Source organism: Nyctereutes procyonoides, unplaced genomic scaffold, assembly GCF_905146905.1.
Source record: "Nyctereutes procyonoides isolate TBG_1078 unplaced genomic scaffold, NYPRO_anot_genome, whole genome shotgun sequence".
Classification (NCBI taxonomy): Eukaryota; Metazoa; Chordata; class Mammalia; order Carnivora; family Canidae; genus Nyctereutes; species Nyctereutes procyonoides.
In genome coordinates, this window is record NW_026575144.1 from 7040070 (window position 1) to 7055148 (window position 15079).

General features: G+C 40.6%; 1 protein-coding gene across 1 annotated transcript in view; it reads left to right on the forward strand.

Annotated features, from left to right (window-relative positions):
- CCDC6 (coiled-coil domain containing 6) overlaps window positions 1-15079 on the forward strand; it is a 111742-nt gene that overhangs the window by 43237 nt on the left and 53426 nt on the right. Inside the window, exon 2 of the mRNA XM_055308837.1 lies at window positions 10292-10441. Within this exon, the coding sequence (XP_055164812.1) occupies window positions 10292-10441 (150 nt within the window). The remainder of the gene's footprint in view (window positions 1-10291; window positions 10442-15079) is intronic.

A 15079-nucleotide genomic window follows, 5' to 3' on the forward strand; every position in this document is an offset into this window, starting at 1 on the left:
GGCCTGTGGCACTCCATTTTCCTTATGTTCTTGCTCTGCCTTCTCAGCTTTTAGCAAGTTCCAGGGCCTGGGCTACCAGAATCTTTATGCCTTTGCCCTTTCTTGATTGAGCCTATATATGTTTTTTTTTTTTTTTAATTTATGATAGTCACAGAGGGAGAGAGAGAGAGAGGCGCAGAGACATAGGCAGAGGGAGAAGCAGGCTCCATGCACCGGGAGCCCGATGTGGGATTCGATCCTGGGTCTCCAGGATCGCGCCCTGGGCCAAAGGCAGGCGCCAAACCGCTGCGCCACCCAGGGATCCCTCTTGATTGAGCCTAGATCACTGTGATTGTTGCTCATTCCCAGGCTCCTTGTAGAGGAAGGTAGTTCTCCCATTCATCTGGTCTAGTCTTGGGTTTGTGTGCCTGGGCCATAGAGACACCATGTTCTCTGACTTAAATCTCTTCTGTGGGTCTTCAGGACAGAGTTTCCCGCCCTTTCCCCAGAGGCTGTGGATCTTTGCTTGAGTCCTGGGGGAAGGACCCCCGTCTGGCTTCCCGGGTCCATACACACACAGACCAGTGCTGGTTTGGCGTCTGCCCTCCTCTTGAAGCTGGGGCTCTTGGCCTGGGCCCTGGGGACTGAAGGGTTTGTTGTATCTCCCCGAGTGGCTTAAGCCACCCAGCTCCCTTTTAAAATTGAGATCTAATTCACATACCAGAACATTCACTCTTTTAAAATATACATTCAGTTGTTTTTTAGTAAAATGAGGTAACAATCACCACAGTTTAATTACAGAGCATTATTATCACCCCAGAAAGAAAGGTCATACTTTTAGTGGTCATTTCTTATTTCCCCCACATTCAGCCCTCATCATCCACTAATGTACTTTCCATCCCTTCGGATTTGCCTAATTTGGACATTCCATGTAAATGGAACCATACATTCTGTGGCCTTTTTTGTCTGGTTTCTTTTACTAGGAAGGATATTTTCAAAGTTCATCCATGCTGTACTGTCAGGACTTTATTTTTGTATGGCCAGACCACATTTTGTTTCTGTTCATCAGCTGACGAACATTTGGGTTAGTGCCACTTTTAGGCCCTAATGATAATGCTTCTTGGGGCATTTGTATACGAGGTTTTGCATGAAGAAAAGTTTTCGGTTTTCTTGGGTATTTACCTAGGAGTGGTTTGAGTAGTATGGTGACTTGAGGTTCCCCTTTGGGAATCATCCAGACTGTGTTGTAAATGATAGCAGCACTCTGCACTCCCACAGCAGTGTATGATGGAATTGCTCGAGGTTTATAGTGAGTCTCTTTCTGTGTAGGGCAGGTTTCTTCCTGATATTCTTCGGGAGGTCTGCTGCTTTTTGGCCCTTGTGCTTTAAGACAAATTTTAGAATCAGCTTGTCAGGTTTCTCAAAAAACCCCATTGATATTTTAATTAAATTGCATTGAATTCATGGGTGATTAGGAAAGAATTGACATCTCTACAGTAGTAAATTTTGTATATCTATTCATGTATTTTTCTTCATTGATTATATTTCAGTTCAGACTTCTTTTCTTCATAGAGATCTTTGATATCTTTTGGCTGATGTATTCTTAGGTGCCTTAAAATTTTCATGACTGTATTAAATAATATCTTTTTGAAATGTGTGTTCTGTTTATGGCTGGTACATACAAAATCCATGGTCTTTATCTTTCTTTTAATTACTTGAATTTCCAGGAGAGTTTTATAGTTTCTTTTTTTCTTTCTTTTTTTTTTTTTAAGATTATTTATTTATTTGAGAGAGAGAGGATGTGTAGGAGCAGGAGGAAGGGCAAGGGGAAAGGGAAGATCCTCAAGCAGACTCCCTGCTGTGCATGGAACATGATGCGGGGCTGGATGCCAGGACCCTGAGATCATAATGTGAGCTGAAATCAAGAGTCAGATACTTAACCGACTGAGCCATCCAGATGCCCCGAGTTTTATAGTTTTTAAATAATGCTGCCAATAATGATAGTTTTGTTTTCTTTTTTACTAATTATCATACTTTGAATTTTTATCTATTTTTTCTGTGCTTGCTAGAACTTCCTAAAAATGTGTTTTGTTACAAAATCTGTTTAAGACAGATATTAATATAGCCTTGTATTCCCCCAGTTTGGGGGGTGGGTTATTGTTTGTATGGTGTATCTTTTTTCACCTCTGTACTTAAAACTTTAATATGTTTTAGGCGTCGCTTCTCGTCGCTTCTCCACCCTCTCCCCAATCTCACAATCTGTCTAGGTTAGTCTACTTGTGTTTATTATGATTTACTGATATAGAGTCCTTCTTTCTACCATCTTTTTCTTTCTTTCGGACCTTTTTAAGTATTTTTTCTACTGGTTTAGAATTTCTCCATTTCTATTCATATACTAGTTATCCTTGAAATTTTACCTTGCACATTTAAAATATGAGGACCTTAAAATGTTTTCTCACCATCCCCTTTGACACTATTACTACTTAGTATTTTAGTGCTAGTTCAGTATTTTTGTTTCTGGATGATCTAGCGCAGCCACCAGCTCAGGAAAGAGCAAGTGAGTCCTGGCATCCTGCGGTGGCCACCTGCTCCACCCAGGCAGTCCCGAGGGGGCCCTGGCTGGGTTTGCCAACACTGTTACTGGATAAACTTGTTGCAAGAGAAGCCAGTAACTCAAGAGGGATTTGGAAAACAGAAAGGGAGAAATTTATTTTGGGTGCTGGCAGCGGTGGGGAGGTGGCAGGATCAACAAGCCTTAACAACTGACCTCACACAAGGTAGACTCCTGGAGTTTAATTGGAGGGGTTCAGAGGGGTCCTCAAGAGAGCCACCAGGGAACTCATGGTCATAGGTGGGGGTTGGTATTGGTGCAACCCATGATCCTGGGCAAGGAAGGAAATTTGGTGGGGTGTTGTCTTCTAGGCATACATTTCTAGTCTGGAGGTTAGAATGTTCACACACTACAGAACATCTTTAGTGCCTAAAGAAAGTGTGATAAATAAACACTCATTCTTAGAGCATGAGTTAAGTGGGCTTGTCTCTTTCTGGTTTTAAGGATTGGGGTCTGTTGTTGAGCAAGAGGGCTCACTGACATTTTCATCTCACAGACTAGATGTTATCTTTGTTGAGATTATCCTTCATTTATTTTTTTACTTTTTATTTATTTATGATAGGCACACAGTGAGAGAGAGAGAGAGGCAGAGACACAGGCAGAGGGAGAAGCAGGCTCCATGCACCGGGAGCCCGACGTGGGATTCGATCCCGGGTCTCCAGGATCGCGCCCTGGGCCAAAGGCAGGCGCTAAACTGCTGTGCCACCCAGGGATCCCTTATCCTTCATTTTTATCAGTTTGTTTGCTCATCAGTTTTTTGTGCATTGTAGACATTTCTTCTGGAATAATCCATCCTGTAGACGCCTTCTTAGTGTAGGTCTATTGGTGATAAACTCAGTTTTGGTTTATGTTAGAAATGTGGTCTTTGTTTCTTTCTTCAAAGACCGTTTTTCTTGATATCTTAGTATAGTTTGCCAGTTGTTTTGTCTTAGCATTTTGAGAATATTCTGTTGTCTCCTTTCCTTGTTGATGTTGGGAATTGATTGTCAGTCTGTTTGTTTCTTTATGGATCATCTGTTTTTTCTTTAGACTATTTTTAAGATTTTGTCTTAATGATGTACAGTTGGGTTAAAATGTGTCCAGGTACCAATTCTTGGTTGCTTTTTGTATCTATAGATTCACATCTTTCATTAGATTCTGGGAAATTCTCAGATGGTATTTCTGAGATACACCATTTGAAGCCATCATCTTCAAATGTTTTCTTCCTCTTAATCTTTAGTGAGATGTATGTCAAATTTTTCATTTCCTTCCTGTCTCTATTGATATCCTTCCCATTTTCCATTTTCTTGTTTCTTTGGTCTACATTCTGGATTAATTCTTCTTTCTTTCAGTCTTTGCTATTCAGCTGTGTCAAATTTGCTATTGAAATACAAAATGCATGCTGAATTTAAACATTTCTTTCAAAAAGTTCTGTTTTCTTTTTCAAACCTGCCTGATCTATTTTCTTGTTGCTCATTCACCATGTTTTATTTCTTTTTAATGTTTCAGATAAAATTATTTTAGAGTTAATGAGAATTTGAATATCTGAAGCCTTTGCTGGTCCTGAAGGTGGGGTAGTTAGTGTGTACGTGTGGAATTGTAAGTAGATTGTTTCTGTTCATTTATTCATACGGCATTGTGTCCTTGGTGTGTGATTTTTCTGTGGAAACCCGGCATAGGATCCTTCTACTTTTGATATAAACATTCAGTTTTGGTATTTGAGTTAATCATTTGTTGTTGGATATCTTTTCATGAGAGTAAGTGCAAACCATATATATATATATGGTTCTATGTGTTTCTATGGATGTGCCATAATTATGTCCTTTTCAACTTTTAGTTAAATGAGGGGAGGCTCCATAAGACTTTGCTGTTTTCTCATTAATCCGCCTTTACATGCTTCTTCCCAGGCCTTTTGGCAACCATCTTTTGAATGCTTCCTTATGCAAGATACTATGCTCAGCTTTCTGTGAATTATATGGGTTTATCTTCACTCCAACCCAGAGGGAGGTACCATTACTTTCACTTTACAGAGGAGAAGGCAGTGATTCAGAGAGGTCACATCGCTTGTCAGGGTCACACTGCTGGAGGTGGGCATCTTGTGAAGGAGGCAGTCTGACACCAGAGTGGTAAAGACCTGTCTTTCACTGAAGCTGGTTTGACAGGTACAGCAGGTTGATGAAACTTGGTAGCTGTTGGAGTTAGTCTTAACCTTGAGATTCTCTGAGCTCTTCTGGTCCTGCAAGTTACCCTTTCTGGCTGTTTCTCTCTTGCCCTGCAGTCCTGCAAATGGCCTAGGTATAGTATCTGGGGCAGAATAGCACAGTTGCAAGGGCTCACAATGATTCTGTTCTGATCCCTGTATACTCACACTCAGTAATTTGCTGGCAGTACTGGAATGGAATAAATAAGTGCTTTAATTTACTGATTATTGTTTTTGCCATAAGCCTAGCATGCAGTATGTGGAGGAAACACAAAGTAACCTAGCGCTTCCACAGACTACATGGAAAATTCTGATTCTCATGCATGTAATTGAAATCATGTCTCTAGTTCTTCTAATCAAAGAAATGAAGGTACTTAATGGGCTTATCTTCTGTGTCAGCTACTGCCCACCCCTGTAGTATTGGTACTTAAATGTTAAACAGACCATGCAGGACCACAGTGGGCAGTGGTTTGTGTTCATAAACCCATTGGTATGACTGATGATCAGGAGACTTCCCCCAAGAGGCACCAGCCATCAGGCATGGGTTCTGTTGAACTCTGAGCATCTCCGTGGCCAGTGCACATAAGCTGTGGTGAACCTAGTCAGTGACAGTGGAGAAAGCACGGGAGTTTCATTTGCTTGCCTGGTTTCGTGTTAGGTGGTTCCTGCTACTGTAACAATTTGGTTTCTAATGCTATTTCAAACTGAGATGTTGAAATCATTAGAATATGGATTGTAAGTGACTAGGCAACATAATAGTGAATTTAAATAATATATTTAAATAAATTCCTAAATGTAAATAATTAAAATAATAAATAGAGCTTGCCTGAACTCGTAAGCATGAGAGCTTCAAGGTAATCTTTTATGATTTTTTTTTGTTATTAAAACAAGTCAGCAATCAAAAGTAATTTTTAAAAACAAATGCCAGTGTGTTATCTTGGTGGCCACTCGTATCTTCTCTCTTTTTTTTAATTTTTATTTATTTATGATAGTCACATAGAATGAGAGAGAGAGAGGCAGAGACACAGGCAGAGGGAGAAGCAGGCTCCATGCACCGGGAGCCCGACGTGGGATTCGATCCCGGGTCTCCAGGATCGTGCCCTGGGCCAAAGGCAGGAGCCAAACCGCTGCGCCACCCAGGGATCCCTCGTATCTTCTCTTGATTATATTTTTTACCTATGGCTGCTATGAAATATTGCCTGCTCTGGAAAACTTTTTTTTTCCTTAATGCTTGACAGATCATGAATTGCATCATCCTACATGATTTTGGTTTTGGCACTTGAATTTTCTCATCAGCAGTGAGTGCTGCTGTTGAGAGTTTTTGAATTCTTTCTCTACCCACTGATCTTCAAAATACTGCTGGATTCACATTGGAATCTCCTGTCAAATTTGTGCCCTGGTCATCATAGCAGTGGGTCAGAGTGAAGCTGTGTTGTCTTTATTCACAGAAAATTGTGCTCAGTTAGAATATGGTTGCCTAAATATGTGGTGACTCAGGAAACAATAATTTTTCTAAGAATTTGGCTGGTGTTTATTTTTGCCAGAGTACTTGGTAAATTTCTCCTGTCCTATTCCTATTACTGTCCCCCCCCCCTTTTTTAATGTTGGATTTTTGATAGGATGTGGAGTGATGGAGAGATGCTTTTTGCTCTAGTCCTCGTATTTATAGACCTCAGACGATTTCTGCTAGGGGAGGGGCAAAAATAGCTGATACTACTAGGTGAGTACGGTTATACCAGAGTCACTGAATTTCTGAACACAGCATCTAGAACATATTGAATATACAAATATAATTATGGATATTTAAAAAAATCTTCCCCAGATTTACCAATCTTCAGCTCTACAGACATAGGCAGAACACACGTTTTCCTCTTTCAAAGCATTCCTAATTTTTTGTTCACATTTTCAAGTTACAGTGAACCATGATTCATTTATTTAGCTTTTGAAATAATTTTATTTTTGAGTTTGGATGTGTTTAGGTGTGCTGAAATTTTCAAGCATTTCAGATAAAAAGGGAACTAGACTGATCAAACTGATGAGATTTTTAAATGATAGCTCGTTTCATCTTTGCTCTGTCCACTTGTTTTTCTAACTGCCAGTGCTGGCAAATGGTGCCTGGGGCTGGCTTCTTTGCTCCTAGGGCCACTGTCGACCTGGCTCTTGGCTTCTTTTGGGGTGGGGGTGGGGGGCAAATTGGAATGATAATTTGCTTACAGCTTAAATAAAAGACTTGTCTTAGAGTTAGGGGAAAAAAGGCCAGGACTAAGACTGAAATTGGGCCCGTGATGCACATGGCCTGGGAGAAAGCTGTGGGGGGCCGGATGAGGGGAGTAGCTTTGTGTGGCGATCAGTTCAGAGTCTGATAATCAAGTTTAGCCCTGGTTGTCAGTACACTCTGTCTAATCTTTTAGGAAATTTTCTCTGAGGCTATATTGGATGCAGAATCTTATCTTTTGTCCTCGTTTGTATGTTAATTCCTACAATGATCTGTGACCAGTTAGCAAAAGGGTGAACTAGGTTTTACATTTTGGGGACCTGGAATTTTGTCCTCCCAGTGGTTTTCCTCTGGATGTCACATTCCGCTGGAGGCAGAATAACAAACAGCCCCGGGTTCAAACTAAAAAGTGGCAAAAACTTCAGCCAAAGGAGGCCTTTTATGAAGCCTGTGTGAGGGCCTGTTCACCCCTGCTGAAGTTAGAGAGGCTTTGACAAGCTTCCACAGAGCAGTTCCGCGTGTTATTCAGGGGTCCTGAGAGCGGCATTTTCCATTAATGGGCTTTGCCTAGAATTAAGTGGCTATTCTAAAATGGTGAATAATTTTGTTAGCTAAAGCCTCAGCCTCTCACGAGCAGTGATGTGTCACTTACTTGGGAAGGCACTTCAGAGCAGATCTGGTGCTCTTCAGCGCCTCCCCGCCCCCATCCTTTTAAAATTTTTCTTGTTTTCTCTGGGAAGAATTGCAAAGGAAACCAGGTGCTCCGCGAAATACAAACCCTGCTAATTATCAGAGTGCTTTTTCTTAATCGAGGTATAATTCACATATGATAAAATCCGCCCTTTTAAAGTGTACACCTCATTGATTTTTAGTATATGCACAAGGTTGTGTAAACCGTTAGCACTAATTTCAGAACATTTTTATCACCCCAAAAAGAAATCCTGGACTCATTAGCAGTCAGTCCCCATCTCTCACACTCCCCCTTCCCCCACTCACCCCCCCCCCTCAGCCCCTGGCAACCACAAATCTACTTTTTATCGCAGAGTTCTGTTTTATATTACACTGAAATCTGTTGTCCCTGTAACCTAATGGTTCGATGAAGGGGGAGGCAGGGGTGGAAGCTACATGAACAAACACTTAGGGCTTATCCCTTATTTCCAGTTTCTTGCTTCCACACCCCAGTGCAAAGGGGAGGGTGTTCTGCTGAGTCTGAGTCTGGCTTTCTTGACTGCTTGTGATCAAATATACAACTTGTCTAAAATTCCGAGTGTGAGGCAACGTGAAAGAAGTTGAGTCTGGCTGGACAACGAAAATAATTTATGGCAATCACCCCTTTGAATAATTAAGTGCAGAATCACTGGCAGAAGCATTACAGCCCCTCTCTACCTTTCTGTTCTGTAACTTTTAGAATAATCAGAAATCAAATCATGTAGGACGTTGTCAGTCAAAACCAGAAAAACAAGTAGCTTGAACAGATTGCGGGCTTGGATATATGTGTCAAGTGTGCCTCCATAAATACTTTGGATTCCTGCCCGTTGCACTAGGATGACACCTGGAAGTCTGTGGGTTTTAAAGGGGAGCCGTGGATTCTTTGACAGTGGGGAGGGGAAGCACTGCCCCTCAGCAGGTTATCTGGACCCCTGGGGGGAGTTCAGCACTAGGAAGGGATAACAAAATCTCATGTGTGAGGGAGCCACTGAAGCCTAGGGACCTCTCCCTGGGTGCTCTTGCATGGAAATACAACTTTATTTGCTGAGATGTGTTCCTACGTGCTCAGTTCTCCTTGCTTATCCCAAATGGTTTCTTAAAGAATGGGAGTGCTGGACCTTCTCCCAAAGTTTCTACCTTTTGTGTAGCTCTGTTTTTCAGTTGAAGTACTACATGGGGGTGGGGGGCCTGGGTGGCTCAGTGGTTAAGTGTCTGCGTTGGCCTCAGGTTGTGGTCCTGGGGTCCTGGGATTGAGTCTTGCATCGGGCTCCCTCCTCAGCTGAGGTGGGGGCCTCTGCTTCTGCCTCTGCCACTCCCAAGCACTATACATGGCTCTCTTTTGTAGAATTGCTTGACAAGCAGTTCTGAGGACTGGTGTCCTTCCTTCTGGCCACAGAGGTAGAGAGCACAGAGGACGGACTCCCCAGAAACCATGGCTATGAGGGTGCGGGCCCTGGGGAGCTAGAGAGTTAGGTACAGAAATCTAAACCTCTGGACTTGGGAGTGCTGGTCAGAGGTTTTACAGCAAGGTGGTAATTATTTAGTGCTGGTGCCCTTTTGTCTCCTGCCCTCTGGCTTTAGTATTATTATTATAAGTGACAGGTGCTAGAGGCTTGGAATTGATGGAGCTCTTTCTGCCTCAGCTTGGCTGATAAAACAGGAGTGCATTACTTAGGATGAGCGCATCAAAATGATGCAGTTTAAAAAGTGCTTTGAGTAGAGTTGAAACAAGTTTCCTCTTTCTGAAAAAGATTAATTTCCTTCAAGGATGGTTAGATTTTTCTGTTTATTCTGTTAAAACGTAGGTTGGTGGGGGAAGCTACAGAAGAATATTTTCATCTCCACTGAATTATCCTGACCCTCTTTTCTTCTGTTTTTAAAATTCAGTAATGGCTGTCCTTGCCCTCACCTCCAAAAGATTCCCAGTGGGAAGTTAATAAAGTAAAAAATAAGCCTTTTCATCCACCCTTACTTTTCACTGGTTGGATTCCTGCTACCTCAATTCTTTTTAGCTGCTTGGTATATTTCCTTACAATGACTATTCATTGAGCATGGAAACGAATCCCTGTATATCTGCATTGATTTTAAAATTGCATATTCAGACCCTTTCAGTAACATCCGAAAGAGGTGACATGATTTTACTTTCTCTGCTTCAGTAAAACATGTTGTCCATATATTTTAACTATAAACCTTTGGGATATAGTGACTTGCAGAGAGTTACAGTGAATTGATGACCATATCCCAGAATTGGACCTGTCTGCCATATGAAGGGTCTCTGTAGTCTAGTGATTGACTTGGGATTGATTAAAAAAATTGTAAAACAATCTTTATTAATATCTTTGAAGCATCACTTTAAGAAAAGGAGCCATACGTAGTACAGGGGCCCTTTGGGGAAAAAGCCAGATTTGCTTTTAGGGTTGCTATTCAGTCCCTCTGGTTTATGTATCTTAGTGTGCATTGGTTCACAGTTAAAAATAGAAATCTCATTAAAATGGGTGCCCTCTCTGTAAATAAGAACTATTTCAATTGTAAATTTCCTGTTTCTTTAACATATTGTTGCTGTTTTTGTTCCTCTCTTTATTTTTTTCCCCTTAAACAGCAAGCCAGGGCTGAGCAAGAGGAAGAATTCATCAGTAATACTTTATTCAAGAAAATCCAGGCTTTGCAGAAGGAGAAAGAAACCCTTGCTGTAAATTATGAGAAAGAAGAAGAGTTCCTCACTAATGAGCTCTCCAGAAAATTGATGCAGGTAAATTTATCTTTTCTTCCCTTACATCTTCCCTGCCTGTTTTCCTCTTTAGGAAGAAATGACTTTGATAGAGCACTTTGCTTGAAACATTTGCTGATGAGGTTGTAGCTAAAGTCCTTTGAAGATTAAAAATACCAGGTAAAGATGGCAGCGATGTAATACTAAAGACTGGCTCTGAGACTCATCTGCTTAGGTAAGGGAACATATTTTATACTGTGAGCACCTCACCAAGTTGCTGATGAGCCTGAAGCCTTAGCACAGGAGTAATCGCTGTATGTAGTGTTTTGGAAATATGAGGATTAACACTAAATGTGGTACTTCTTCCTTCTTCTACATTGAATCTATAATGAACGCATAAACATTTTTGCAGCAGAATTGGGTCTTTTGCACTAAAGTATGAGGATATAAAGTGAAATGTCAATTTGGGATGAAAATAGTAGGTATCTATGATCTGTCGTTAAAATTACATCCAATATGGTGTGCTCAGATAAGTGGAGTAATATGTTCCTAAACAAATATCAGACAGCTATTACAGCTTTTTTAATAATAAATTTATTTTTTTATTGGTGTTCAATTTGCCAACATACAGAATAACACCCAGTGCTCATCCCATCAAGTAGCTATTACAGCTTAATGTTAATCACTAATTGTTCATAGAACACACAACGCAAAACATATAGGAAGGTTTGATTTTTCTATTTCAGAGGCTCCTTTTTTCCCCCTCAAAGCTTACTAGTAAATTACAAAAATTAGAATTCGTTTTAGGGCCAATACTTTGTGGGTCATGTAATAAGAACTTTAGAATAAGTAGGATATTAAGTTTTCATTATATGCCACAGCTTGTCCAAGATCATGGGCAGGTATAGAATTATGCCAGGAGGAGGACGAGTGATTCCACTTCATCTGGTGACTAAGAAAAGTATATGTGTTTCCTCTTTTCCGTTCAGGGACATCACTACCCATCCCATTCATTGATTTGATTGAAGAATACATTTTAGTGAGGTTATAATAAAAGGATACTTGAGACTTAAAAAAAAAAAAAACTTTCTAAATCCTTTTCTTATCTTCCAACATAGACAGTCCTTAAGAGAAGGCCAGAAGCTCTGGGATAGAAACTTTAGGGTTAAAACCATACGGTAGTCCAGACAACTGGGATCCCATCTTTTTTTCATTCTCATTTTCTTAACTAATTACCAAATAAAGATACTATTCCTCTCTTGCAGAAAATTTGATTTAGATGGTAGGTGTTGAAATGTGAAGAATAGAGGTAGCCAGGCATTATTGTCCAGCAGAGATTTATGGTAGAATTTTTTGTGGAAATGCTTTATTGACTCATGTGCATTCTGATTTAGAGGGAAAAAAGGGGAGAAGGTTAGTTTGACCTTTGTGTCTCTCTCACTTTGGCAGTACCAGACTGCTTATTCTGCATGCTGCTTCTAGAAATATAGGGATGCAGTTATGGTTTGTTTTTCTGGGTTCAGAGTGTAATCAGGTGGTACAATTTTTAGCCCTGCAAGAAACATTGTTTGTTTTCAGCTTAAATGGTTGTTAGTATTTAGAATCTTTTACCAAATTATTTATAAAAGCTGCCCAAGCTAGATCATGCTAGCTAGCTAGATCATGCTCCTTTTCTCTATAAAGACTCATCTTCATTGTGAGTGGTTGCATAGTTTTATTATTATAACCCACCTTTCCCCAAAGACACTGATGTCCTTTAAAATAAGACACTAAATAACATAAGAGCCATGTGTGAATTACAATAATACATGACATAAGAATGTTTGAACTTAAAAATTTTAGTTCTGAACATCCTATAAATAAAGCTGTAACCTAGAGAAATATAGTGATTTTTTTCATAATTGTTATATCTAAAAAAATAATAGTTTTACTTCGTCAGGAGGAAAAAATTTTCATATATTAAAATCCGAAGGACATGTTGGATTTTTCTTAAGAGATTGAAGAAGGTACGAAGTGAACAATGCAATAAATTGTTTTTACCAAAAGTAGTATATAATATGTAGGAATAGTGTCCATGCAGCCAAGTCCTAGGTTTGCCCTCTTTGAAAACAAAGGATATCATATTAAGGGGTGATTGTGCTGTTGGGAGAGCTCTTGGTGAGGCCAGCTCATTCACGGTCTGACGTGCAGAATCTGGACAAATGAATGGTTAGGATGTCTCTGAGACAACCTCTTACAAATCCCAGCTGTATATATTTATACAGACATACACATATACATGCATACGTTGTAGCAAAATATACATAAAATTTTCCGTTCCAGCCAGTTTTAAGTGTGTAATTCAGTGACATAAAGCATACAGATGTGCAACCACCACCACGCATTCATCCCCAGGACTTCTTGAAAACCAAAGTCTGTCCTCATTAAACAGTCACTCATCCCCCCTCCTGGTTCTTAGGCTCTTGAAAGGAGATGATGTCAGGGAGTTTGAGGCTGAGATCTCTGGCAAGTTCTAGAGCTATGTCTGTTCTGTGGTATGATAGGTGGTCTTTCACTTCAGACATCAGGTGTCACAACATGCCCTTTTGTGCAGAATACCCTGGCAGCCCTCCCGTGTTTTGGGCTGGTTGGAGAGCTGGGACAGCTGCGAGGAAGAAGGGCTGCCACCACCGTGTGGTGCTCACCCCCTAGGCTTGCCTTAAGGATTTCAACCAGTCCTTTGTGGAAGGCTCATGTTTTCTGCCACCCATTGTGGAAGAATGGATCTCCATCTGGAGACTTTTAGAGTAATTGGTACCAATAGACTTTTCTAATTGTGTAATCACTTTAATATGGCTCTCTAGGATGGTGCTTCTAGATCGAAGAGAAACCTCATGCAGGTGTCCCTGATAGACAAATGAGTGAATTGACCGCTCACCATGAAAATGTTTGGTTAGCATCTTTCACCCAAAGGCCATTGGGAGGCTACATGTGGAACAATTTTGGTTTTGTCACCACACTTTCACTGTTGTCTCTCATAGTGATTGGACAATGCTTTTATGTGCATTTCAAAGGAATTCTTTGGGTCCGAGAACAAATTAAGATTATTGCTGTGGAGGAAACATTTCCTATCCCATCTGCCATGACAGAACTGGTAACTAATACCTTTAAAAACAGAAGTTTATTTAAGTGTGGATGAAAGGAAGTCCTTTTGTCTTAGAAGATCCTGTTCGGGAGGTAGCTCAAATATTTTCAAATATGTTAATCAGCACTGAAACACACAAAAAGCATGCTTTCTCTCTTGCTTTTTTTTTTTTTTGTGTGTGTGTGTGTGTGTATATATATATATTAGGTAGCCAGAAAATTATACTTTCATTTTATGAAAACTTGTCTGAAAAATCTGCATCCTTTTGAGCCAGGGGCTTGATTATCTGATTAACAACTGTCTTAAAAAGAACCTTCTAGTACTTTTGTAAGTCCAGCACAAGCCTGCATCAGAGCTAAATTCAGCTCCAGAATGCCTCAGAGAAGTTGTATTTAACCATAATTTATAATTAAAATTTACAAGAAATATTTTATAAGCAAAGTCTTAATCAGCTTTTTGGTTAAGATTTTAAAATTTATTTATTCATGAGAGACACCGAGAGGCAGAGACACAGGCAGAGGGAGAAGTAGGCAACCTGTGGGGAGCCTGATGTAAAACTCCATCCCAGGACCTGGGGATCATGACCAGAGTCTCAACCACTGAGCCACCCAGGCACCCTCTTAATCAATTTTTGATATATAACATCTACGTTAGGAAATATGTTTAAAAGTCTATTTTCTAAAACATTAGTTGTAGTTATACTTGGGTGCTAAGTTTATGGGTATGTTAATTTTCTAATATCCCTTTCCTTTGGTAAAAGAAACATGCATTGCTTTTGTAATTGGATAGTGTCTTATTTTCTAAAAAGGAAATTTTAAAAAATTCTAATACCTGTTTTGTCCTTACCTTTTGAAAACTTCTGTGTCCCTGTCTTTTGGAACATAGATTCTACTATCATAGTTGTATCATAGTTTTTTTTTTTTTAATTTCAACATTTATTAGGCAATGATATTAAGGAATTCTTAACCACTTTTTTTAGGTGTGTAAAGTTTTGTGATTATGTCTTTAAGAGCCCTTTTCTTGGAGAGATGCATTCTGAAATAACTTAAGAAATAACCCAATGTCTGAGATCTGCTCTCAAATAACACAGGAGGGCGCAGGTTGGTTGTGGGTAACTGGGGGTGAAAGCCGTGAACAGAATCCACGGGGTTCACTGGTGACCACTACTGTATGTCCGGAATTCTTCCTAATTCAGTATCGTAGAAAGAGACTCGGCAAGGTCTGAGCTCCTGCTTCTACTTTCGGTACAACCCTAGACTTCTCCCCAGTTCGAGGAGCGCTCATGTCTGAGTTGTCCCAGCTCCCCACAAAAACAAGAGCAGGAGAGGGTCCAGGAAGGAGAAAGGCTCCAATGGGGCGGGGCCGTGGGGGGCGGGGTAGGGTCCCGCCGGCAGCTTCGCTCCTCAGTGGCTCAGCGACTTGCGGCCTTTGTGCATGCGGCGAAGGATGACCTGGACGCCAAGGATGACCTGGACGCCCCTTGGACGCCGGCTGGCGTGCTCAGGCGCCGGATCCAGCCGTGTTTGTGCTTGCGTTTGATGTTGCTCGGCTGATAC